Here is a 26,212-nt window from a genome sequence, read left to right as displayed (position 1 = left end):
TGGCAACAAATTTTTGGTCTTTTTATTCAACTGTAATTGTCTTAATCGTTCAAGTAAAATAATGTGGAATTACAAGGGATCAAAAAGGAATGCAACAAATGAAATGAGACAAATAAAAAAATAAGACCATCACCATAAACTACCCTGCCCCCCCCCCCTCCAAATATAACCTTTGCAAAAAGTAAATCGACAATTTACAGTAATCTGGAACTGTACCAGTCATTTTATTCACATATTTTGTCCAAGTAGTTTTTTTTTTTTTACATGAACGAAGAGCAATGAAGTAACATGACAGAAAAGTTCAGGTGAAAAGTAAAACGTTAATTTGGTAGCACTGACGCACGGGGGGGCTTTTCTTCACGTTTTGCAGGGGTGGTATTTTTTTGTGTTTTTAATAAGAGAAGCTTGCCCCCCCCCCCGGCTTCAGGTGCTTCACAAGGCAATCAGGTTCAAACCCATTCGGCCAAAGAGGCACTCTTTAATTTCTACATCATTTTCTTGCCCTTTCAGTATAAATACATGACAATAAACACCGTCGGGAAGATTTGGAATTTGTCTGGATGTGTAAAGTCTTTAGAGAAGATTTGCAAATTCAATTAATTCATTTTCCGAACATTTGTGATACAACACGAGATCCGAGGGCAGAACTGGAGTTGATGTATAAAACAATGTCTAAACCACGATGTGCAAATGAGAAATGCAAGGCTGGATTAAAGAAGGAATCCACGGAACAGAGGTCGACATGGAAAAGGGGCCCAAGCAAAGACAAGCTCCAGCAGAGGGCAGCAGAGATCACATTGACAGATCTGTTCTCTTCCTAATACCCTGGAAGAAATAATAAAATATGCTTAACTTATCGACTGACTACAAAGAAACAGTCAGGACAGCTGACCGGATGTTCAAAACCAAACCTTCTAAAACCTCCAACGTACAATACAACTGGTCACTCCAAAGTTTTTAATGTCACGCAAATGACTGTTCATTTGTAAGCCCTCCAGGGGGCGCTGTATTATCCCGTCTCAACACATAAGATCTGAGCGTTCCAGTCTTTAATGATTACAGTACATAATGTGAACTAACAACTTGCCTTTTATTTCCTCCTGCACCTTTGTCCCCCTCAAGTCCCAGTGGTGGGTTCATCCCCGCCACCATCACTGTCCAGTCACAGACGCACGATGACGGCGCCACGTTTTCATTCTCGGTCCCTGAGCCTTCCCCCAGCTGACAATAGCTGAGCTGGTGAGGGGACCAGCTCCAATTGGGAAGGGAGAGGGCCCAGGAGGCCGGTCGGTCCCTGGCGTCCACGGCCCCTCATTCACCCGAGTGCAGAAAAGCAGGAACCTTGAAGGTCATGACATGCTCTCGCATCTTGCTCTGCAACAACACTCATGCTTCCCTTTGGCACTCGATCATGTCTTGTTGTGACGCTGTTGACTAGCGGAGGAGCGGGTGCTGGCGGCCGGTGACCGCGCCTGCACCGCCGCCAGAGCCGCGACGCTGCGCAGGACCCGGTCCGGCGTCCCCTCCGTGCCCGAGCTGCTGGTCACCTCCTGCGAGAGCCTCTGGGACCTCCTGGTCTCCGGTCGACCCTCCCTCTGCTGGCCCCGCTTGTCCTTCTTGTCTCGTCTCTTTGCCCGGTCCGAGCTGCGGCCCCTCTCGCGCTCGCTGCCGGAGGAGGCGCCGCGGGACCGGGACTCCCTGCGCTCGGTGTTCTGAGAGCTGAGGCTGTGGGTGCGCTGGCTGCTGTTGCTGCTGCTGCGACTCCTGCTGCTGCCGCCGTCGTCCCCCTCGCTGCTCAGGCTGCTGCAGGCGCTGTGGCCCCGGGACAGAGACTGGGCCTCGGTCTCACCTTCCTTTCCCCTCGATGACCTCCGACTGGCCCGCTCCTTCTCCTCGGGCTTGGACCTCTTGTACTCCGTGTCCAGGGGCGGAACCAGAGAACCGGGGCACTGCCTGGTGGAGCGAGACGCGGGCCGGCTCGACTGATTGGGGGTGGGGTGTTTGCTGCCGGAGCTTTTATTGTTAGCAGGAGCGACAGAGTTACTCTGAGGAGAAGCCGGCACACTTTTGTTTTTAGGCTTCTGGTTCTTGTCAGCCGAGGAGGCAGGACACGTCCCGGAGGACTTGGCTGAGGGGTCTTTCCGGGTGGTGTGGCCCGGGGTGTCCACTCGGCCTTTCATTGCCAGAAGCTTAGCTGCCGCGTTCAGAGCCGAGCATCTCTTCCCCAGGACCTCGGGCTCCGGAGGGGGGGTGCTGATTGTTTTACAGTCTTGTGAGGACTGAGCTGCTGCTGACTTCCTGTTGGTCCTGACAGAAGACGTGTCACTGCCGGACTCCCCCCCGGTGGATGTGTTGGTATTGTGCGATGCGTTTCTCTCAGAGCTGCGTGCCGGCCTCTTCCCCGACCGGCTGTTTCCCTTTTCCTTCTCCTGGTCCTGTAGCCGGCGCTTGGCCGAGCGGGTCAACCGGTGCTCCTCGCCGCATTCGCTTTTGTCAGAGTCGGAGGAGGAAGAGGAAGACCTGGAGCGCCTCCTCCTGGAGGCTCCGTGCTCCTGATCACCGTCTTTCCTTTTCACGTCTTTTTCCTTTGTCTCCTCGTTCCCGGATTCTGAGGTGACGTCCACTCGTCTCTTTTTTGCAGGATGTCTGTTTTCATACGTCCTCTTGTGGTGAGCGTGGCGGGTGAGGGTCGATGTCGAGCCCCCGGATGACGGTGTAGAGGAGCGGGTGGACTCCTGGCTGCTCTGGCGACTGAGTGGTCTTTTCTGTTTGGGAGTTTCCTGTTCGTCGGGAGTTTCCTCTGCCAGCGGTTCTTCTTCTTTCAGAGACTCTGTTGTTTTCTTCTCTTCACCCCCGGTTCCCTCCTTCTCTGACTCTTTGTTCTGAGAGGAACTCTCCACCTTCTTCCTTTTAGGTGGAGACTCGATGTCCAGACTTGCCTCCTCCTCCTGCTCTTCAGCCGCTCCACAACCTACTTCCATTTCACAGTTACCTTCAGATGTACACGCTTTCTGTTTTGACTCTTCAGATTGTTTCTCAGGTGAAGCACTAGAAGCAGCAGGTGAGGGTTTCTGCTCTGGGACCTCTCTCTGAGCGGACCCCTCTGTGGAGACGCTCTCGGGTACAGAAGTTTGGGTTGGGGGGGAAGGAGGTGCATGCGTTGCAGAAGGAGCTGACTCAGTTGCGGTGACTGGAGCCGGAGCGGTGGAGGTGGTGGAGGTGGTGGAGGTGGTGGAGGTGGAGGTGGAGTCTTGGATGTTTTTCTCAGCAACTGTAGCCGACTTTTCTGGGGAGGATTTAATTGTGGGTTCGATCTTTACAGTCTTTTCTGCAGTTGTAGCTGAAGCCGGTTCTCTGGAGGAGGCTTCTTCTTCTTCTTCTTCTTCTTCTGCAGCTGTTTCGGTTGGAGGTGCTGAAGTCTCGGTCTCTGAGGTTTTGGCGACGCTGGCGGACGTTGGACTGGGAGCGCAGACTGGACGAGGAGCAGGGGGACATATCGGAGACAGGACGGCCTCTGAGGTCAGATTCTCCTGCGTAGCAACTTGCACTGGCTTGGTTGGGACTTTGAGGGTGGTCACACTGGTTCGGGCGGGGGAAGCTAAAGCTGTACTGGCTGAAGACGTGGTGACTGGTGCATCGGGGGTTGATGTAGAAGCGATTCCAGGCTTCGCTGGGCATGTGGGTGGAGCTGCAGTAGTGGATTGTGTTGTGTTTAATGAGCTTGTTTGCACTGGAGATGTTGTTGTCATAGTGGTTGTTGGGATGGATGCAATGGTTTGTATTGTTTTTACTGGAGGTGATGTCACAGTTAATGGTTTTGATGGACACGTTGGGATTGTTTTGGCTGCAGGGGGCGATGTTGGTTTCGGTGAAGCTGATGAACTGGGAGCTGGGACAGATGTTGGAGTGATGGTTGTGGGTGGCGGCCGAGCAGGAGCTTGGGGCGAGACCTTTGCAGCAGTTGTTTTAGTTGTTGTGACTGGTTTCACTGTAGTGGTGGCTGCTGGTGCAACACTGGCTGTTTTCGATACTAATGCAGTAGCTGCTGTGGTCGTCGGCACTGGGACCGATGCTGGTTTCACTGTCGTTGTTGGGAGTGTCGGAGCCGCTGCTGGGGAAACTGTGGTGGTCTGGACAGCGTCTGGTCCCGTGGTTTTCAAAGATTTAGAACCTGAAGGTTTTGGATCTTTAGGAGCATTAGAAGCTTGAAGTGTTTCTTTTACATCTGGAAGTGATGAGGTGATGGCAGGTGGAGTTGTGGTGGCAGGTGGAGCAGGGACAGGGACAGACGTGGGAGGTGTGAGGGGAGAAGAGCTGTGGACTGAAGTTGTGTCCGTGTTTGGAACTGAAGCCGTAACTTGGGTTGAGGCTGAGGTGGAGGCAGCAGTCGGGAGGGGGGAGGTCACCTCTGGTGCAGGTGGAGCTTGGACTGGGGCGGAGACTTGAGTGTTTTTTTCTGTGGAGGCTGGAGCTGGTTTGGGAGCAGGAGGTGAAACTGGGGCTGAACCCTCAGTCTTAGTGTCGGTCTTCTCAGCTGAGGTAGACTGAGATGTCAGACTTGTGCCGACAGCAGCAGCTGTGAGAATCTCCGACTTGACGGGAGATGGCGCCGGCAGCTCTGCGCCAGCATCTCGTTTTAATAAACCAGAAACATCTGAAGTGGTGGTCTCTTTTTTAGAGTTCTGTGCTTCACCAACTGTTTCTGAGGTCGTTGTGGAGTCTTTCCTGGGACGACCTCTCTTACGCTTTGGGGAGAGAGGAGCGTTCCCCTCCTCTCTTGGTGACGTGGGCTGTGGGGAGCGGCCCGCCGTGGTGTCCTGCTCAGGTAACTTGAGGTTCGTCTTCGGGGGCCGGCCCCTCTTTCTTTTCAAAGGTGTCACAAGAGCGTTCACATTGGAGTCTGCAGAGGAGGGCGTGGAGTCTTTGCCTGGAGCCGTGTCAGATTTTCTGGACTGGTTTGCTCCCCGTCCTCTGCCCAGATGCTGCTGCTCTCCCAGCTGAGCAGCCATGCGAGACTCAGTTTCCAACCTGCGCCGCACCGGCAGATTTCTCAGCACCGGCATGTCAGGAGAATGATGGGAAGGAGAATAAGGAGGATAACTTCTGACGGGCTGCTGGGGCACAGGTGGATTTGGGACAGAGTCTTGTTCCTGAGGAACAGCCACTTTAGTTTTGCCGTCAGGGCTCGGTGATGTATTGTCTTTGTTTGATTCTTCAACCGGACCAGCAGGGGCTTCCTCCACTGCTGCCTCCTCTGAAGAACCTCCACCTCCAGTGCCACTTCCACGCCGCCGCCTCCTTCTTGGCTCCTTGTCCTCCACCACCGTGACAAGCCTCCCTGGCAGCTTTCGCAGGACTTTGGCCGATGGGGTGTCTTCAACAAGGCCCCGCAGGACCTCACCGTCGGCTGACTGGCGCTTACGAGGCGATCTGGAGCTTGTGGAGGGGGGAGACATGGCGTTGAGATCTTTGCCATCATCCTCTTTTGTCTGATGTTCCACATGGCAGCTGGATTCTAGTGATGACTCAGACACGGTCCTCTCGTCCTCCCCCTCCTTCTCCTCTCTGCCTGCTTTGGAGCTTTTACCGTCAGTCTCTACGGCACACTGTTGTTTTCCTCCAGGGGGGGAGCCTGTAGGAGGCGAAGGCACTGGACTGGGATGGGAGCGGTTTGGTAGAGTCCTGGTTTTGGGGGTCTGTATATCTCTGGCAGGGGATGAAGCTTTTGAAGATTTGGCAGAGTCGTGGGGTTTAGTTGAGGAGGAGGATTTTAGATCTGTGCGGGACGGGGTGGTAGACACAGAGCCCGTGTCTTTGGCAGCTCCCCGTCCAGACGTCCTCTGACCAGGGCGGGGTCTTTCAGGCACGTCTTTGGGGGGAGTGGGCTCAGGCTCAGTTTCAGGCGAGGCCCCACGAAGTCGACCACTGGTCCTTGTAGATGTAACAACCTTGTCCTTGTCCTTGGGTTTCCGCCCTCGGCGAGCTGGGGTGGGCTGAGATGGCTCCACAGACTCTGGTGGTGATAAAAGGTCATCGTCGTCTTCCTCAGATGAAGCGTGAAGCTTGAGGCCTTCCTCCTTGGCCTGGTCCAGGCCCTTCCTGGCAGCCTCCACTTGCTCCTGTAGACAAAAAGGCATTTGGTTTTAAAACCTGCTGAACTGTCATCTTCATGTTTTGTTTCTGTGAAACTTCAGCGGTGATAAAAGCATGGACACGTCTTATAATAACTAAAAGCCCTGTGACAGAGGTGAACTGCTCATTGTCAGAGGGGCTGATTCATTACCTCTGCAAAGAGGTTTTTAAAACTTATGGAACTTAAGCTGAAGAAACAATTTTATTTCAAATAACAGGACAAGCTCTTACCTCAGCCTGCTTCAACTCCTCTTTACAAACATCTTCCAACGAGGCTTCCAGGAAGTTCATGGCGTAGCGTTCAATGGGGGTGAGCTAAAGGGAGCCAGAGAATATGGTGAGTCAGCTGAGCACATAAAGTGTGTAGATGGAAATCACATCTACAGCAGAGCATGATTGTGAAAGCTGTAGCAGGATGTTATCATTTCAGCTTTTATAAGGAGCTATATAAAAATGTAAAATATATCGTAGATGGATAATTCAGCCTTTTAAGAGTTCAGAGCTGATTTCCATGATTATTCACCTGTTCCACCAGAGCAGCTATTTCCTGCTCGGCCTTGGAGAGCTCCTCCACCTCCTCCTGTTCGCCTCCGTCATCCAGAGGGATGTTCTCATTGAACTCGGCCAGCTCCGCCACCTGTTCTGCTTTGGCCTGAGAAGCTGCTACGATGTCCTCCTCGTCCTCTGCGCGACACAAGGCCTGCGGGAGTCAAACCAAGATGATCTAATTAATTGATTTCCAAAACACATTCAACTCCATTCATACTGTCCCCTGATCCACTGAAGAGGTTTAAGGAGCTTGATGTTTATAAACTCATATCTGTCACATAACACCACCAGGAGGACAATGTCCCATGTGACGTGTCTGACCTGTTCCAGGATGGTGGTGCTCTGCTTGTTGGGGCCTTCTTCTTCCTCAGGCTGGGGCACGGCGAGCTCCACCGCCGCCTCTCGTTTCTCCCCCTCGTTCATGTCAAACAGATCTCGGATGGTTTGCTGCGGGACAAAATGTAAATGAGACGCTTGGAGCAGGAAAACGGTTTCTGTGTTTGAAAACAAGAGACACTTCAACGTCCTGATGTCCCAACGTGATCACCACAACCCGCTCAAAACAAACTGCTGTGCTAACAACGTTGTTTACCCAGAGCATTAATCAGAAAATGACAGCGTACTTCAGTAAGGCTTTTACAGAGTTTAATAAAAGGACCATATGTTTGTGAAGTGATCATCATCACATGATAAATACGTCGGTTAAGAAAAGCAGCCGAAACAACAAATAGACAGAAAACCTCCAGAGAAATAATTGATCATCTTACACACTGTGCAGGTAGTGGTGCTGAGAGACAGATGTGTTAAGTGCTGATAAAATATTTGTGACATTTGAAATCATGTAATTTTTGGAAACCTCCCAGTGAATGATTCCTTTGTGCAGAGCTGTAGATTTACCTGTTTGAAGAAGGCCGTGGTGAAGTTTCCTCCTTCAATAGCCATATCTCCCAGCAACCTCTTCTGGTTGGCTTTCTTCAAGATGTTCTCCTCCACTGTGCGTTCACTGATCAGCCTGAAGAGGAGCATGAACAAAATAATATGAATATGTTGTTTAAAAATCACATTTCCTCTTTATGTGTGAAGGAAATACCCTGGCCTTAGTGCATTAACTGATTCATCAATCTAGTGAAATCATATCTTTTGTGAAATAATGTGTGAACCAGGACTTTCTGGTCTGTACATTTCTTAAAAATGAATATATAGATTCTCCTGAAGGCTCAAATGTAAATCGTGGAATAACCCCCCCCCCCCCCCCCCCCCGTGTCACACTGACAGAGTCCACTATCATATTTTGGGGCCGTGTAAAGAACCCTTTGTGGTCAAGCAGCAGCACCGTCACCTGTAGATGTGGACGTCTCGTGTCTGACCGATACGATGGCAGCGGTCCTGTGCCTGGGCGTCCATGGTGGGGTTCCAGTCACTGTCGTAGAAGACTACAGTGTCGGCGCCGGTCAGGTTCACCCCGACACCCCCGCTGCGAGTCGACAGGATGAAGCAGAAGATGCGACGGTCTGCGTTGAAGCGCTCCATGAGGGACTGAAGGAGGAGAGGGAACATATTCATCCTCAACGTTTCTCATTTGTCGCCAGAGTGGAGGCATAAAAACACAATCATATTCTCCCATAGGAAGTTTGTGACAGTACAAACCTGTCTCATCTCCACACGGGTGCTGCCATCCAGGCGGAGGTAGATGTGTCCATGGTAGTTGAGGAACTGCTCCAGAACATCTAACATCCGTGTCATCTGGGTGAAGATCAGAACCCTGTGGCCTCCTGTTTTCAGCTTCCGCAGCAAAGTGTGCAGAACTTGAAGCTTTCCTGCACGTTACAGAAATAGTGTTGGAAGAGATTAGGGAGGTTATTTCACAATAAACTAAAATCAGGTCTATCGGGGGGGTTGAAGTCACTGAGGAATTTTCTGCTTGTAGGTGTCAGTCAGATGTTACATTTTTGGATTAAAAGGACAAATACATAAGAGCAACAAGGTGAGTTAGCTTGTTGTTTGTCAGGGTTCATGGAATGGATGGAATGAATTATTTAAATAGATAACACCAGTGTTCCCTGTTCCTTTCCCAGTTCCAGGTGTCTTGAAAACGTACCACAGTCATACTGTATGAGCCTCAGATCTGGGAACTGCGTCCTCATGTAACACTGGATGCGATGCAGGCTGCGAGTGAGCGGAGCGACTTGAGTCGACAGCACGGAGGAGAAGACCACCTGCTTGTGGCTCAGAGAGGGGGGAGGGTGGCAGGAGTGCATGGAGATGGGAGGAGCCTCTACAGGGGGAATCGAGAATGTAAACCTAAAATAAAGAGAAAAATAATAATTAAATCACTATTATTTTCACCCAGTTAAGGCTCTTGTAGTCTTGGGAATGAAAGAGTCAGAAAACCAATCCACTGATCACCTGTCGATCATTCCACTCAGCAGCTCCAGCCGGTCCTCGGGGTCCTGGATGGCCGCTCTCACTGCGTGACTCTGAAACAAGTAGTCGTATTTGTTCTGCCGCTGGGCGAACAGACAGCTGCTGTGACCCGACCGGCCCCACTCCCCCTGAGGACTCAGAGCGGCTGGGGAGGGACTGGGACCGGGCAGGAAAGTCAGAAAGTTCAGAACCTCCCGGCCGTACATGGGCTTGGCTCTGCAGTGCTGCTCGTTGGCTCGAATGATGAAGTCCAGCCGGCTGTTGTGCTGCTGCTTGTGGCTCTCAGCCAGCCATGACTGGAGAAGGAAGATAAAACACGAGTCAGGTAAAGAGCTGCGAGGAAAGTGGTTAAATCAGCATTGATCAAAATATTAATTGTTGCATAAGAAGTGTAAATTCTGATATAAGAGTCGATAGTGGCCGGTGGCATGGAAGCACAAACGGGGCCGCCTGCCAGTAAAGGCCAATCACAAATAACTTGAGGATGAAATTACCTGTAACTAACAGCTCATGTGGTTCGTTTATACATTTCCACAACAATTTATTTTTGCTGAGACTTGTCGATGGCATCTAGAGGAACAACTTGCTCACCATGTGGAAAGGAGAGCGAGGAGGCGGGCGGGGCACTTTCCGGGGCGGGGGGTGGACTTTTGCACTCTGCCTCGACTTGGTGGCAGCCGGTGTTTGACTGCTGCTGCCGGTGTCCCCTGGCGTGGCTGAAGACTTGGGTGCAGAGGACGAGGGCGTCACTGGAGCTGAGGGGAGGACGCAGAGAAGACTTGTTGTAAATAACTTGACACTTCAACACAAGTGGAAGGATTTGTGTTTGGTGAATGGAAGGAAAACTCTTCTACCAAAAGACAAACATGGGATTGTTGGGAAATAGGTTTTGGATTAAATTTGTATTTATTTGACTGCTAGTCTTTATCGAATTGTATATTTGATGAATTATAATATTAGAGTGTAAAAGTATTAAATCCTGTACCAATAAAGATGCTGTTAAGGCTTTATTGTACAGGATGAGGGTGCAGAGCAGGAAAGAGAACTCTCCCTACCCTGACCTTATTCTGAAACCATGATACCTAATTTTAACTGCGGTAGAAGAGTTAGTCCTGTTTAAGTCTCAAACTGATATTGAGATACTTTCATGCGACGGCCTAAACTTCCCTGCGCATGATGCAGTGCACACATCTGGGGCTTTAAAGCAGATTAAAAGAATTGGATTAGCAGGGAAGGGAAAAGTGCTAAAGATTAGTTGCACTAAAGATCTGACCCAGTTCTGATATTCATGCATGAACACAGACGTATGAATAGCTCCGGCTAATTGTCTCACCTGGCTTCTCTGTGCTTGGTGGAGGAGGCTGCACTACTTTGAGGACAGGGCGGGGGAGTTGAGGCTTGTTCAGGGTGGAGCTGGGATTTCTGGGAGGAGCTATGGTGTAGTGGGCAGTAGCGGGACCAGGGGTGCGCTGGGCAATTTGCAGCGGAGCAGTGTTTCTGACAGTGGGTGAGTTGGCGTGGACGTGCAGGGAAGGGGCAGCCTGGGGAACAACACGAGGGGAAGGGGCCACTGCCAGGGTGGGCACCGCCCCGCCCTCCTTGCCTGCTGACTGACGCACAACGATCTTCACGACGCCGGCGCTGCTCACGATGGACGAGGGCACTGAGGAGAAATGAAGCAGTAAGCATGTGTACAGAAGGACTAAGGTTTTTCACACAGAGATTCAGTTAAGCAATTTGGCATCTGAGGATTTAAGTCAGCACTAGCCTTTAAAAATAAACACTTTTATGTTTACGTATAATTATCTTTGTCTGTTTAGATGCAGAAGGTGAACTGAGAGGAATCAGGGACTACCTGCAGAGGCATTATGAGGCAGGCGGTTTGCAGGAGGAGCAGTAGAGGGCGTGTTTGCAGGGTGGGCGTTGGCAGCGCTCTGTAGCTGTACCTGAGCCGGCTGGCTGATGAGGTGGTGCTGCACCCCGCTGGACACCAGGTGCACCACGTTTCCTGCAGGGAAATCAGTTCAGACGATCAGGAACTGTTTTGGTTTCATACCCACTTGTTCCTTATCGCAGTTTCAGACATGTCCTGCTGGGTCATGTGATTTTCTTCCTTAGCACATTGACACTAGAGTTGGCTCCTTAACAATAAAAGCTTTAAATGTGTAAAGAGTAGCTTTGAACATTTAAAGAAAATCCAAATAAGATATTGACCCACTTCAAACTCACTGAACTTCAACAGTATCAAAATATTTATGAATTCTTCCAGTGACTCTATTGAAGAGTTCCTACTGGAGCAGCTTGTTATAACATCAACTAGTATTTTATTCGTCATGCACATGTGCGTTACTCATATTATCAAAGATGCTCTTGAAAAAAAACATAACAATGCTAAATTGAAATTAAAGCATCAAAATAATGATATCTTTGCATGAGAAAGTAATTTACAGGGATAAAACCTTAATTCACCCGTCTTCTGAAAGAGAACATGTGGCTCACTCACCTTGAACAGCACGTGGAGAAGCTGAGGGGACCTGGTGGATCTGAGCCCCGGACAGAGTCAGCTTGTTGCCCTGAAGCTGGAAGGTGACGGGTTTACTGCCCTGACACGACGACACAGGTCGACCTGCCAGGGAGGCCAGCTGGGCTATACTCACTACCTCACCAGCTACGGAAGGGAAACAAAGCAGTGGATTAGAACACTGTTTATGCGACATTGGGTTTTAAGGATATAATTGTATATAATTATCATCATCTAAGAAACTGATGCACAATAAAAAAGTGTTTTACTACTTACAAGGTAACCTGGCTTGCATATCTGGACTGAGCAGGACCCTCTGAGACATGATGGTCGTGGGGTTTGGACTGGGATGAGAAGGAATGCTGGCCGTGCAGGGAACAGTGGGAGGCCGTACGGTCAGCACTGGTTTGGGCGTGCTGGACCTCACTGCAGTCTGAGCCACAGGATGCATGGATGGGCGGGGAGGAGGGGCGGAGGCCGCAGAACACACCACTAAGAAGGAGAAGAAAACCAGCAGAATGAGTAAGAGAACAGTGGTGTGGACAATGGAGGCTTGGAGAGGAGGGTAATCAGTACTTTGGTCAAATTGCCAAATTGATTTATGAGGCAGAGAACAGAATGGAAATCTGAAACTAAACCAATAGGATTTCTGCTTCTTCTGTCTTTTGTACAGATGCCATTTTGTCCCTTTCACGTGCCTTGTTGAACGACAGGAGCCTGAGCAGGAGTTGAGGAGAGTTCGGTCACTGGAGCAGGTTTGAGGGTTTGAGCTGCCGGAGGCACGGAGCAGGTCGGTTTGTTCATCAGCACCAACGATCTATTATCACCTTTAGGAGGCGGCTGGAACATCCTTAAACAGAAATACATCACAGATCAGTTAGAGCTTTCATTTATTCCAACACATGCAAGTTCGGGAAATCACATAAGCACTAACATGACAGCTAATAATATTAGTAGCTTGTAGCCTGCATGCAATAGGAGTAGAGCACCAGAAGTAAAAACGAAGGATACAAAAAGTACAATCAGTGTTAATGTGTACCTGTTGACCTTCATGCGAACTGGTTTGGGTCTGGGAGGGGGCTCAGGAGACTCCAGAACCTCCTGGATAAGTTGGCGGCTGACCTTGTGGCGCGGCAGGAACACGTCAGCCTGGTACCGGGACACACGGCTTTCCAAACCAACAAGGTCAAACGCAGCCAGGTCACAACGCTGAGGAGGAAAAGACTTTTAATTTTTTGTAAGCGTTCATCATAATAAACTGCCCAGTAGGTTTGACGGCCATTCCTCTTTTCGCCTACATTCTCCTTCCTAATGAAAGTGTGTTTTAATGATCCTTAAAAGGCCGACCTGTAAAGGAGACACCTCCAGGGCTTCCTGCACCAGCGAGGCTGTGTGGAACACGATGGGCTTCGTGATGAAGGGGGACTGGACGGGTCGGGGGTCGAACAGGTTGGGATGGTTGCACACTTTGCGAAGCTGCATGAGGATGTTGATCACAGACATGAAGTGACCACTAGCCAGCGTTTCCCGGGTCCTGCAAATAAGGACGAGACAGTGAGACCCTGCTGGTCAAATTCATTATTGAAGAAATAATAATATGCAATAACAAGTAAAATCTTAAAAAATGTAGATGTTGAAACAATGATTACTAGCCTTTTGATAATTAATATCTTTAGGCTTTTATCGTTACTTTGGATAGAGCTAACGTTTCATTCCAACAATGTGACCATGGTGTTTTGTTCTGACAATTAAAAGATTAAAACATAAATCAGCAGAATCAACAGTGGAAGTTCTGGTTGAAGATATCTTTACAAGACACAATTTCTTGCAAATGAATGAAAAAGAAACCCAAACACTAGATATCATAACAGACTTAATAATTTAATTTTATATCTATATTGCATAAGACAAGACTACCTAGAGAGGAATTACTCATTTTTCTAATGTTTCCTTTTTTTGGCTGCTTCAGGATTAATTTTGTATGATAACATTTAGGAGGAATTACCGCACTGCGGTTGCATGTCCCTGCGACCCAGTGCAGTTTCTGTTCACATATTTACCCCCCAGATTTATATGAAAGGTCACTGTGACCTATAATCACTTCAGCCTCGAGTCCAAAAGACAACGGATCAAAAGTTGAAGAAATTCCTTCCGTTAACCAGATCATTGCCAAATTCTCCTTTTGAACATCGGAACTTACGTGGCCTGTGCCATGAAGTCGTCGTAGAGGAACCGTTGTCTCTTGGAGAGGCGACAGCGAACCACATGCTCATATTTCTTTGGCATCTGCTTCTCGACATCGATCTTGATCCTCCTGAGCAGGAAAGGCCTCAGCACCTTGTGGAGCCTCTTGACCAGGCCCTCGTTGTACTCCTGGCTGCCCTCGATCATTCCCGTCAGCGGGTTGGAGAACCACTCCTTGAACTCGCGGTGGGACTGGAAGACGTGGGGCATCAGGAAGTGCATGAGGGACCACAGCTCCATCAGGCTGTTCTGCAGAGGAGTTCCTGTCAGCAGCAGTCGCCGGTGGCTGTGATTGGTGGAGGTCAGAGGATAATGTAAGATATTTGAGATGACAAAGGAGACAGCAATGCATTCCTACATGAACTCTGAGGTTTTACAGAGACAGGACATATTTTCCAATAAGAAATCTACTTGAGGAAAACAATGTGAAACACGATTCTTGCTTGAAACACTGATCACATTTTCCGCCCACAATCCAGATTTCCCACAAGAATAGTGGAGAAATGATTATCTCACTTTATTACATCAGTGTGTAGTTTGTTTTAAGGAAAATGGACAAAGGCATCGAAACAGGGTAAAACTACTATCTTCTGAACTGCAAACATTAGCAGCATCTCAAGAAATGTAACTGTGTGCGATTTTTGCTAAATGCAGCTATTTCATAGCTACAGTGAAATTTTGATATCAGATCCCTATATGTGTTAACATCTATGAATGACTCCCTGCGCGTCTGCTTCAGAGGATCCACTGACCTGTTGAAGTTCAGCAGACTCTGCCACCGCTGAGACTTGAAGTTCTTGATGTTTTGAGCCTCGTCTAAGATCAGGTATCGCCAGGACTTGCGTCGGAAGGCCTGGTGATCCTGGAGCACCAGCTTGTATGACGTGATGCACACGTGGAAAGCATTAGGTTTTGTCCAGCCCTGAGAGAGGAAGAGGGAAACAATATGATTTTCTTGTGTACTTTTTTCCAACACTGACTTCAGCCTAGTTTTTCAATTTTTTTTTAAACCAGGTGTTGAAATATCTGCCAGATTGATTCAAATAAAATTCAGCAGTTGCTCTCAGTGGAAATGTTAAAACTTCAAAGGAACACTGCAGAGTCCATGAGCTGATTACCTGTCTCTTTAGCTTTCTCTCTTTTTGGCTGCCAAAGTACGTGAGGATTTTAAACCCGGGACACCAGCGCTTCAGCTCCATTTCCCAGTTCAGCATCACACTGGTGGGGACGATGATGAGGTGAGGCCCCCAGTTACCTGAACACAACAGAACCAAACATCAGCAGCTGAAGGTAAAAAGAAGCAGAGCAACTAATGTAGAGAAACTACTGAAAACACTGCAAAAGTACCATCACCATGAAGTTAAACAAACTGCTGTATGTCTAAGAAGCACTGAAGCGTAAAGAGTCGGTCGTTTACCTTTTTCACAGGCGAGGTGAGCGAGCAGCGCGATCGTCTGGATGGTTTTACCCAAACCCATCTCATCGGCCAAAATACCATTAAGCTTCTTCTCGTACATGGTGACCAACCAGTCGAGTCCAATGTGCTGGTATTCTCGTAACGTGCCGTGAAGCAGGAACGGGATGGGGGTCTTGACCTTTTATTGGACAAAATGATAAGAAATTTATGATCCCGAACTGCACAGTATTAAATATTTAAACTCAAATACACACAAAAGAAAAACTCTAGTTTTCTATTATACTGCTTTAGAGAGTTTTCCTGCTAAAAGAATGAAGATCTGCCAAATTTTTAAGACGTTTTTTACTCACTTTTTTAAAGCTTAAAATCTATTTAACCTGAATTATTCTAAATATTCATAACTGACCTTCGCGGTGGCCAAAGTGTAGCCTTTAGGCTGCAGACTCTCTGCAGTCGCAGCGATATGACTGATTTCTTTCTTCGGTCGCGCCGTAGTGGAAGGTGGGGTGGTATCTCCCTCCTTTAGCAGGACCTCCATCCCTTCATCTCCACAGTCATCACCTTCCTCTTCCTCCTCATTCTCCTCTCCTTCCTTCTCACTCTCGTCATTCTCAGCACTGTCACCTTGTGAATCTGAAAGATAAATGACAAACCATCGTTTAAAAGAGAGCAGGAGGAAACATTTCCGGCTCATCAACATTTAAACAGATAAATCATTTACGTGAGATATTTTTGATTCCCTCTGCTCTTTGAGCGGGTTAATACCTGAGGAGGAAGAGTTGCTCTCAACATCACTCTCATCTTCTTCAGTCTCCTGCTCCTCATCACCAGACACCTCAGAATCAGAGCTCGCTTTCGAGCCAGAAGCAGAAGGTGCCTCGAAGTCGGAGGCATAAGCTCCTTTGTACTTCTCCAGCAGCTCCTCCACGCTCATGTCGCCTACAAGGAGAGGAGAGACATGTCAGGGTGGAGGTTAACATTTAATATGAATGAATTAATGATCGAAATGCATATTCACAATAAACTAACATATACTGAACATAGCATCAGGGGTATGATGCTTAAGACATTGAAACCGCTGACTTCAATTCAACTCTGAAGGAAAAACTCTTCATCACAAGTCTTTACTCCTTCTACTTCATGCACCAATAATAAAAAAGCACCAACCTTCTTTAGCTAGATCATCCAGCTCCTCTTCATGATTTAGGTTTCCTTCTACCTTCTCCTGGTCTGCGATGGTGTCCTCCTCATCCTCAGCTGAAAATGAGAAGAGACAGAAAATAAACACTTGACCAACAATATACATTAATTTCAAGGTGCTCAAAAAACTATTTTTGGAAAAAGTAGAAATGGAGCATGTTCTTATACTTGTTTAGGTCCCCCCCACACATCTTATATTAAAAATCTTACCATCCTCGTCATTGGCAGTGAATTCCCCATCTTCCTCCTCCACTGAAGAAGATGTTTCATCAGAGCATTCCTCTTCTGAGACCGTCTCCTTCGAAGAACAATGATTCTGTGATTAAATGACATTCATTCATGAATCAGAGAACACAGCCCGGTGTCGGCAGGTTGTGTGGGTACCTGTGGCAGTTTGAGGGTGCTGAGTAATTGGTCCAAGGGCAGCATGCCCTCCTCCTTCAGAAGCTCAATCTCCCTCCTGTGGGTCTCAGCATCATTGCCCTCCTGCTGCTCCTCCACGTCCAATGTCTCCTCGTCATCCTCTTCCTCACATGGAGGCTCAAAGTCCCTATCTGGATAAAGAAAAGAGTTGTAAGGAGATTCAAAAGTTTAAAGAGGAAGAATAAATCAAACAGATACGCTCTGTGTGTAAATTATGTCTAATATCTCCATTTGGGCTAAAAAGGTAAAACACAAAAGATCAACTGAAAGGTTTCATATGTTCAAGATACATCTAAGGACATACTCTTGGAAATAAAAGTTTGAGTTTCAATGCAGAGATTCTTAATGGCTCAGGAGACTGTGTTACATAATAAACTGAAGGTGGAGCCTGCTCTCCTAACAAACAGAAAATCCACCACTTCCTTATTCTATCGGAGCAAACTCTCACATGTAGTCACAGTTCACATACGCGCTTCAGTCATCCACACGTCCTACAAGTCTGTGTCCATTAGTAACAATGGACGCAGACGAGTGGGACCAGTTCGACTAGTTTCCCGTCTGTTGGTTGACGGTTGGTTCTCGATACGTTTCTTCTTGAGGAGTCGTGCTGAGATGTTTTGTTGCACTGACAGATGCCTGACTTCAGTGTGAGCTTTTCAGCCTCAGGTTATCAGCTGGGATTTTCACAGAAATGGGAAAACATGGTTGATTCTCTCAGATGCAACAACCTTGACAGGTAAGAGGAGCTTTTTGTTTCCACTGCACCTCTGTGGAAGAACACTCATTCATTGGTGAGTAGCTATGACAACGTCCCTGTGTGAACCATTGAATCAGCTCTACGAGAGAAACCAGCACAGAAAGCTCTATACATGTAAAAGCTTCAGGTTTTATAAGTTTAAAAAATAACTCCTCACCATCCTCATCAGCAGGAGGCGGCTGAGGTTTCGGGGGTGTCACAACAACAGTCTCCGCCGGCCTGCTGGGAGCGAGCGACTTGCTGAGGAGGTCCGAGTACTTCTCCGTCTGGCCAACTATGAAGTCCAGCTGGAGGTCCAGAGCTTTCTTCCTCTTCTCCTCCAACCTGGACTGCTGCTTGTACTGCACCACCTTTACCAACACAATAAAAACAGGTTAAATTCACTCAGTAGGTTCAAGAGAAGCTACGCAAACGCCCTTGTGTTTCATTGTCTGAAAAATGCACACAAAAACAACAACAACTACACGGCTTAACACTGAACCACAATGACTTGTTTACTCTGACTTTGGGAATCTGTACCTTCTCCACACTGCTCCAAAAAGCCCGCACTTCCTTTGCAATGGAAGATGCAACTCTTCTAATTTTAGCGTGCTCGTCTCTCTTGGCCTTTTCTTCTTTTTGCCTCAGGTCCTCATGGTGTCGCATTACCATCCGGACAACCTAATATTATGAGCACATGTACAGTATAGAAATTCAGAAAGACAGTACAAACAATCTTTCCAGCAAGCCAATAAATAAAGTACTATAAAATAATTACATTTCCACGTTTGTGGGTCCAGAACACACATTCACATCTGTGTGTATAACATGTGTGAATCTGTAGTGAATCTACAGTGATTTAACTGAACCCACCTTTCGAGCCACCCCCCTCTTCCATCGCCTCTCTTGGGCAAAGTCAGCAGAGAGCCACTGCATCTCCTCACACAGGTAGTCCCAGTGAACTTTGGGTCGTGTCGGCTCTGTCAGGCGGGTGAGACGCTTCACTGACCAGAAGCCCTCTCGCTTGAATGCCTGGGTTCGATGTTCAATGTCTGCTTCCTGCAGGACACAATCGGGAAGAAAAAAAAGAAAATCAGTAATGAATCCTAATTACAAATTGTTGTGCTACACCGGTGTTTCAAAAATGCGAGTTAAAAATGAATTTACTTAGAAAAAAAGTGTTTAAAAACGACATTTCAGTTAATTACATATAATATCTGAGGGCTCACTCACATGTTTAGCCTGCTCGGCCATGTCTGTGTGCCGCTCCCCACGGGGTCGCTGAGGAGTGGTCGGATCAGGAGACACAGAGGATGGACTGTAGCTACCAACGGTCCCAGGAGAGACAAACTTGCCACTAGGACCACGGAGAGGTGAGGACTTCTCTCGTCGAGCAAGGGCCCAATCAGAAGTGGGAGAGGCGCTGGGGTGGGAGGAGGAGGTGGACGGGGAGACAGGAGATGAATTGGCGGCAACCCTCTCTGCGATCCACTGCCGTACCTTTAAGGACAAAGAGAAAGGATATGAGGAAAATTCTTAAAAAACAAAGTGATGAAGCTAAATGTAGAGGTATTAATGACTGTGATAAAATGCACAAGCATAAATAACATCTAAGCAAGTGTTTTTGGAAACGTGAGTGTGGACATGCTCCAGAGTTACAAACTGACTAGCAACTGGATGATCTGTCTGCAGTATTGCATTCATAAAATAGCTGAAGTCAAAGAAAAGCCTCATCACGTTTCACCACGTCATGACTGAGATGTGCCCGTGAATGCCCTGTTAAGAGAAAACCTATCTGGTGTCACACAACCACCACTTACCTTAAGGAACAGCGCCTGTCTGTCTGTCCTGCTCTGTCCATGCTGGAAAACACACATGGCTTAGCATGCAGCCGACTTACAGAATAAAATCACTAAATAAAACTGTTCACATGAGTTACATCAATATGAACTACATGAGGAGTGTCAGAAACAACATATGTTTGTTCTTCTCAGTAAACAATGACCTGACCAACTTTACTGCTGCTGTGAGGAGATGCTTTACTGTGGCATTCAGGGTTATTCAGATTAGAAAGAAAAATCAAGACAGATCGAGAAAGGTATGACTATGATCCATATCCATAATTTTCCAGCGTATCCCCACAACACAACCAAAGCTGTCTTTCCGCTCACTACGCTGCTCAGAAGCTCAAAGTCTACAACACATATCGATGTAATCACCAACATCTCATTCTCCATGAAGATACCTTGAGTGATGAGCTGGAAGTATTCATTTCACTTTCTGTTTTGTCAGCGTCGGGTTCTTCGTCACTGCCTTCCTCCGGGCTGCTGACCTGTCCTGAAGTTCCCTCGTGAGCCTCAGCGTCTCCCGTCTGGTCGTCCTGGTCCATGTCCTCGCTCTCGTCCTCCACATCCATGGAGTCAGGTTGGCTGATGGGGTCGTTGGGGCTGCTGGACTGCACACCTTCCCTTTCCTCGGACCCTTCGCGCATGTGAAGGGTGTGGGGGGTTCTAGGTGGGGTGGTCTCTTGGGTCACAGATTCAGTTGTTAACATTTTAGTTGGAGTTAAGGCCTCATTGTCAGATTTGTTTGTGGGGGTCTGCTCATGCTGAGTTGTGATGTCACTGCTCGCAGACGGCTGCACCTCGACAGGCGGAGCCGCTGTCACAGAGGTTTTATTGACAGAACACGTCGCCTGATCGTTCTGGCTGCTAAGAGCCACTGGTGCACAGAGAAAACCTGCTGCTGAGTCAGTTTGGGCAAGGCACTCCTCAGACACCGTGCCAGACAGAGCACAGTGGGTACTGGCCAACTTGCCGGAGACATTTTGTTGCTTGGACACCTGTGACAAAGGGGAGGATGGATATTTCAGGAGAGATATTTCTCCTGGTTTGAGCAGGAGCAGCTTTGGATCGATAGAACTAGAGGAGCAAGAGGTGTGGAAAGCCTCTGGTTTGGTTTCTGTGGGCACAGCAACATTGTGAATACTCTGTGATGCAGCTTGTGTCAAAGAGGAGGCTTCTACTGTCCCTTCATGTGAAGAAACACAGGCCTCAAGCTTTGTGGCATTTACAACAGTGACTCCTGGGGTCTGTATTAGAAAGGGCTGACTCTGTACATGAGAAACGTTCACTGAAACAGCAACAGATGATTGCATCGCCACATCCTCACCGGTGACCACTGGGGATATGAGAGATAAAGAGCCAACTGTTGCCTCAGCTTCCTGTTTCTGGGGAGCTGTTTGAAGTTCAGGAGAATCACTCACCTCTGTTTGGTCTGAAACTGTTGCACTGACCTGCGGACAAGTCGTCACAATTTGTGCACTTGTGCCTGCTTGTTCTACAGTGAATGAGTCAGATGTCACAGCAGCTACTTCAACTAAACAAACCTCGCTGGAGTTTGCCACTTGAACAGCTTGGTTAGAGTCTAATACCAAGTGCTGTCTGATAGCTACCCTCATGCTTTGTACGGAATTATGGGAATTACTGTTTGAGAGATCCTGCAGTTGATTTGCATCATGCGATGACGGCAAGGGCTGCTGGGAAATGATGAGAGTGTCACTGTCATTGATTGTGTGAATAGATGGTCCGAGGTGCAACTCCAAGTCCTGTTTGACATTAAACTCCTCAGAGTTCTCCATTAGCGCGTTGAACAGGTTCATCTCGTATCCTGGAGAGTGAGACGTCTGTACGCTGCCACTGGCACAGACCGTTTCCTCTGCAACCTCCTCCACCAGGCCACAGAACTCATACACTTCCACCGGCTGGGAGTCCAACTCCACGTCTGCCTCAACCCGTTCTTCATACAGCTTAGATTCAGAGCTCAGCTCGTTGACGAGGGCAGCTTCACAGACACTACCGTCCTCTCGCTGTACGATGTAACTCTGTTTCAGGTGCACGTTAGACCAGTCCTCGTTGATATGAGCCTCCTCTTGGACAACCACGATTTCTGGAGCATCTCCCAGCTCAGCAACCAGAGGTGTCTGTGTTGGTGGGAGCTGATCACAGGGGGGAGAGGTTTCTGCTTCAACAACCTGCCCCGCCTGCAGGGAGATTACTATGCCGCTATCAAACAGGGGAGGGGCAGCGGAGGGTTTTGAGGAACTATCCTGGGTGGAAGAACTCTCTGGCAGCATTGTGAAGTCCGACGAGGAGACGGCCGCGTCCGAGTGTTCTTCTCTTGTGCTACTCTCAACCCGCTCTCCCCCAAGAGAGTCACAGCTCTTCTGGATCTCACCGTCTTCTCTCCCAGCTGTGGTACTGGACAATGAGCTTGCGTTTCCAGAAGTGTGTAATCCATGAGGTTTTTCTCTTGCCTCTGGGGTCTCGAGTATTTCAGCTGATGGAGGTTGGATTTCACTGTCAGAAGTTTTAAGAAGCGCTGTAACATGGTCAAATGTCTCAACTGATTCAAAAGAATTTTCTCTAGGATCATCTGAGATCGTCTTGATGATTTCAGGTTGTGTTTGTGATGTGTCAGTTTGTTTAATCTCACTGCTGTCAGAAGATGGGAGCAGAGATTTTGAGTCCTGGTGACCATCAGCTTGCCACGCAGTACCTGACGGGGAGATATGGCTGTCTTGATTTGTGTGGAGGGGTGAGTCCCTGTTCGACTGCTCCACAGCGCCATGTCCTGTGCTGTCAGCATCCGATTGTGGGACAGAGGAAGTTGAGGCTGTGGAACAGATTTGAGATGAGGTTTGTGGGAGAATAGTCCCACCTTTCTGATCATTTCCAACAGTTTCCACATTTGTTCCAGTCTCTGATTTATATTCCAATCTGTTGGACTGCTTCTCTGAAATAGCCAGAAGTCCTGCACCTTCTTCAAGTGGTTGAATCTGGTCCGTGTCACAATTTGATTGGCTTTTCTCAGTTTGTGACTCATATTGCAGCTCTTGTGCCGTGTTGTCGAACTTTGTATCTGGGGCAAGAGGCGGACAAAGGGGAGCTGGAAGCCATTGCATCTCATCCGAGGAGCTACGGTCATCAGTAAGGGATGTGGGCAAGGATCTCGCACCTGCGACAACTTCTGCAACTTCATCTGAGACACTGTCCTTAGAGTCGCAGCTGGTGGGGAGAGACTCAGGCAGCGGTGTCGGTGGGGCGTTCTCCATGCCAAGGAATGCTGAGTCCTTGCTCTTCTGCAATGGCACGTTGGATGGAATGGTGAGTGGAGGGTCTGGGCGGGGGGCAGCTGCGACCGGCTGCTGTGCATGCCGAGGTGACTCCCCGGCCACATCCTGTGCAGCCTGGGGGTTGCCACCGGGCAAATCCACAGCCGGAGAGGCAAGCTGCCGCGCCGCCTCCTCCTCAGAGCTTCCTTCCTCTGTGCTGCCCCGGCTACACACTGCACCTGGGGGGGGGGAGACAAAGGTTATTACCTCAATGTCTGGACATTTATTGAAACAAGTCCACAAGTGAGTGCAAATGTGCAAAGCAACAAACTTCTCACCTGACTGTGGTGTGAGACACAGATCTTCTGTGCTTTCTACTTCCAGGATGCTGAGTTAGGGTCCCCGCCACATATTCTGAAGAAGTGAAACAGAGACATATGGTCAATTATTACTAAAATGAAATCAGCAACTGCTTCTCTCTCGCCTTCACAATGAAAACTCTGCAGTGGTGGAAACGTACATTTACTGCAGTTAAAGCGACTTTAAAGGCTTGTTTGTTTTCCTTCCTTGCTCCACTCTATTTCTACCTGACTACATTTACCAGACAGCTTTAGTGACTTAAAAAACTAAGATTACAACCAACAAGTGTGATGAAGATCTTATGAAATATGATGCTTTGGATGTAAACTACCCAACAATACACATGCAGCAAAAACAAGCTTAACTATTTTGATCATTTTCATTCCTGCGAAAACTACTTTTAATACAATACGTTTATTTGTAAACTTGAGGGATTTGAATTCTTCCTCCAATGAGAGGATAACACCGGTGACTTCAGCAGTGACGGAGCTGATGCTAGGACATCACAGGACGTGCAGTAAGTAAACAAAGTGATGACAACGTGCTGGACGAGTATCAAGTCCCAGGCAGAACTCGGACCGACAGCTGAGCGGGTCCAGCTGGCTGAGTGCAAGCGGGTGACCATGCAGCTGTAATGAAATAGAGTGAGAGCGGCTGCAGGAGACGCTCTCCGGCTCCGGGCTGCGTTTGCTGCAGTCGCCCCCCGGAAGGTTTCAACACGCGCTCCCAGGACACCAGCCGGGGACCCAGCGCACGCGCCTCCTCTCATTCATTCAAACGCTTTTCGTCAGAGCACATTTCACTGTGGCCCCTCGCAGCCGGGTGGGCAGCGATCTACGTGGAGAAAATGCACCTTTGTTTGCGAGCGGTGGCGTGAGGAGAGGAGTGCACCCACTTTGTTTAGACCCAGCAGAGTAGCAGCGGACCCGGTTCTCTTTTAGTGAAAACACATGGATCTGGTTAACGCCTGTAAAAGAGGTTGCTGGTGTTCCGATGAAATGTGTTTCCCCTTTATATCATGTCCCCCCCCCGGAGCACTGCCCTGCACGGTTTGGGGTCTAGATCGGGTTGTGTTGGGCGCCGGGACAGGCAGCTGCACCGGGGGTAGATGTCGGTGTTAACGGGTTGAGCGAACCCGACTGACTGCAGACGGAAATACACCGGGTGTCGGGTTGTAGTCGCGGGGGAATCGATCGGGATTGAAAGATTTCCACTGCACACCGGTTTGGCTAGCGCGGTTAGCTAGCTAGCGTTAGCTCCCACAATAACAGTGCTGGGTGGCTCTGCTGCTAGCAGGCGAGCTACAGGAGTTGGGAACGGGGCTGCGCCACTTCCCTCCCGGGGTTCTGTAAACGCTACGGCCGGTGGAGGAGCCGTCCTGGATCTCAACCCACACACACGATCACTTACTCGCACCGGGACACCGAGGAGGAAGAAGACGCATTAAAACCCCGCTTCTGCACTTACATGAGCGGGTGGGTGGGGGGGGGCAGTCACCCGTGACGTCATTGCGTGGGGTCAAACTGCTTAAATGAATGACTTTTAAAAAACATTCACTTTAAAATCCCCCGTGATTCATAATTTATGTGCAAACATTAAAAAAGGCGACAATGAAAAAAAACAAGGTTAAAAAGTTCCATATGAATTTTGCAATGATTACAGGGGGGGTGGGGGGTGCAGGGGGGAGTCGCACGGTCCCACCGACACCGGCGCTCGAGCAGCGACGCGGAGGAACCGGTGCTCCCGGGGCGGCTGGCTTCACAACGCGCAGTTCAGCTGGATTTTACGGGTTCGAACTGTGTCCGTGATCCTCCGGTAAAGCCCCGGTAACCCCGTGTACATTGCAGCGGCGGGTGAGCCGCGGAGGGCTCGAGTCCCCCCGTCCCTCCGAGGCTCCCTCCGGTCCCCCCGTTACTTCCTCCTCGCCCCCCTCCCTCCCCAGGCCGCCATCTTAAGTTCCCACCTACCTGAAATTTCCGAGCGATTTTCTTTTACTAAATTCTTGCTGAAGGAGTCGTCATCCGCGTGAGATCGCGCTCAATCCGCGATGCCGGCGACCCGAACTGTCTCCCGGTACCCAACGAGGTACCGCCGGGTCTGCGGGAAGAAGCTCAAAGTGCGGACCGGGAGAGCCTGGGCTCTCGGCGGCAGAAGGTAGCGGTCGCGGGGAGGAGACTTTACGCAGCGAAATGGTGGAAGAGCGCCGCTGCGACCAAGTAGCGAGCCGCGGAGATCTCGCGAGATCTGGACCAGCGCGGCGCTTCAAATCTGTATTGTGTTGTTTCTTCGTCGTTCATGTTTATTCTTCTTTTTTTAATATGTTCCTGACTGTTATTTGTGCTTCTTTAATGTTCTGACTGTTGTTTCCTTCGTTTATGTTTATTCTTCTACTTTAATATGTCCCTGACTGTTGTTTCTTTCTCTGTATGTTCTTACTGTTATTTATTCTTCTTTTAATGTTTATTCTTCTTCTTTAATATTCCTGACTGTTGTTTCTTCTTCTCTACTGTTTATCACTGTTGTTTATTCTTAGTTAATGTTTATTCTTCTTTTTGAATATGTTCCTGACTGTTATTTGTGCTACTTTAATGATTCTGACTGTTGTTTCTTCTTCGTTAATGTTTATTCTTCTACTTTAATATGTCCCTGACTGTTGTTTCTTTCTCTGTATGTTCTTACTGTTATTTATTCTTCTTTTAATGTTTATTCTTCTACTTTAATATGTCCCTGACTGTTGTTTCTTTCTCTGTAATGTTCTTACTGTTATTTATTCTTCTTTTAATGTTTATTCTTCTTCTTTAATATTCCTGACTGTTGTTTCTTCTTCTCTAATGTTTATCACTGTTGTTTATTCTTAGTTAATGTTTATTCTTCTATTTGAATATGTTCCTGACTGTTATTTGTGCTTCTTTAATGATTCTGACTGTTGTTTCTTCTTCGGTAATGTTTCTTCTTCTTTTTTTTTAATATGTTCCTGGCTGTCATTTGGTCTTCTTTAATGTTCCTGCTTGTTTCTTCTTCATTTGTTTATGATTGTCTTTCTTAATATGTTACTGACTGTTATTTGTTCTTCTTTAATGTTTCTTAGTGTTT

At 48.3% G+C, this 26,212-nt stretch overlaps 1 protein-coding gene across 2 annotated transcripts; it reads right to left on the bottom strand.

Annotated features, from left to right (window-relative positions):
* Nucleotides 1–25,292, bottom strand: srcap (Snf2-related CREBBP activator protein). Of its 2 annotated transcripts, XM_062413953.1 has the most exons (34): nt 25,087–25,292; nt 23,098–23,173; nt 19,892–22,998; nt 19,467–19,508; nt 18,880–19,146; nt 18,520–18,705; nt 18,187–18,327; nt 17,825–18,017; nt 16,872–17,041; nt 16,698–16,785; nt 16,455–16,544; nt 16,053–16,226; nt 15,694–15,920; nt 15,288–15,465; nt 14,989–15,125; nt 14,623–14,792; nt 13,827–14,156; nt 12,974–13,160; nt 12,666–12,835; nt 12,325–12,476; nt 11,903–12,118; nt 11,609–11,773; nt 10,961–11,113; nt 10,439–10,768; nt 9,697–9,860; nt 9,088–9,401; nt 8,780–8,982; nt 8,329–8,498; nt 8,021–8,217; nt 7,579–7,693; nt 7,003–7,128; nt 6,656–6,832; nt 6,364–6,447; nt 1–6,119 (listed from the first exon to the last, which is right to left on the bottom strand). In XM_062413953.1, exons 3-34 carry the CDS (start codon nt 22,757–22,759, stop codon nt 1,410–1,412), a joined length of 12,894 nt encoding a protein of 4,297 aa, XP_062269937.1. In that variant the 5' UTR covers nt 22,760–22,998; nt 23,098–23,173; nt 25,087–25,292; the 3' UTR covers nt 1–1,409. The 2 variants fall into 2 exon arrangements, with proteins under 2 accessions (XP_062269937.1, XP_062269938.1); XM_062413954.1 differs by lacking the exon at nt 19,467–19,508.
* Between the last annotated feature and the right edge of the window lie 920 nt (nt 25,293–26,212).

Source organism: Platichthys flesus, chromosome 20 (genome assembly GCF_949316205.1).
Source record: "Platichthys flesus chromosome 20, fPlaFle2.1, whole genome shotgun sequence".
Classification (NCBI taxonomy): Eukaryota; Metazoa; Chordata; class Actinopteri; order Pleuronectiformes; family Pleuronectidae; genus Platichthys; species Platichthys flesus.
This window is presented reverse-complemented; position numbering and strand designations above follow the sequence as displayed.

Coding starts and splice junctions, on each gene's coding strand:
- srcap (XM_062413953.1), bottom strand. CDS start 22,759: ATGGAGAACGCCCCACCGACACCGCTGCCTGAGTCTCTCCCCACCAGC. Junction 8,499..8,779: donor GCTCATACAGTATGACTGTG/GTACGTTTTCAA, acceptor TGTAACGTGCAG/GAAAGCTTCAAGTTCTGCAC. Junction 7,694..8,020: donor CGAGACGTCCACATCTACAG/GTGACGGTGCTG, acceptor GCTCCTCTTCAG/GCTGATCAGTGAACGCACAG.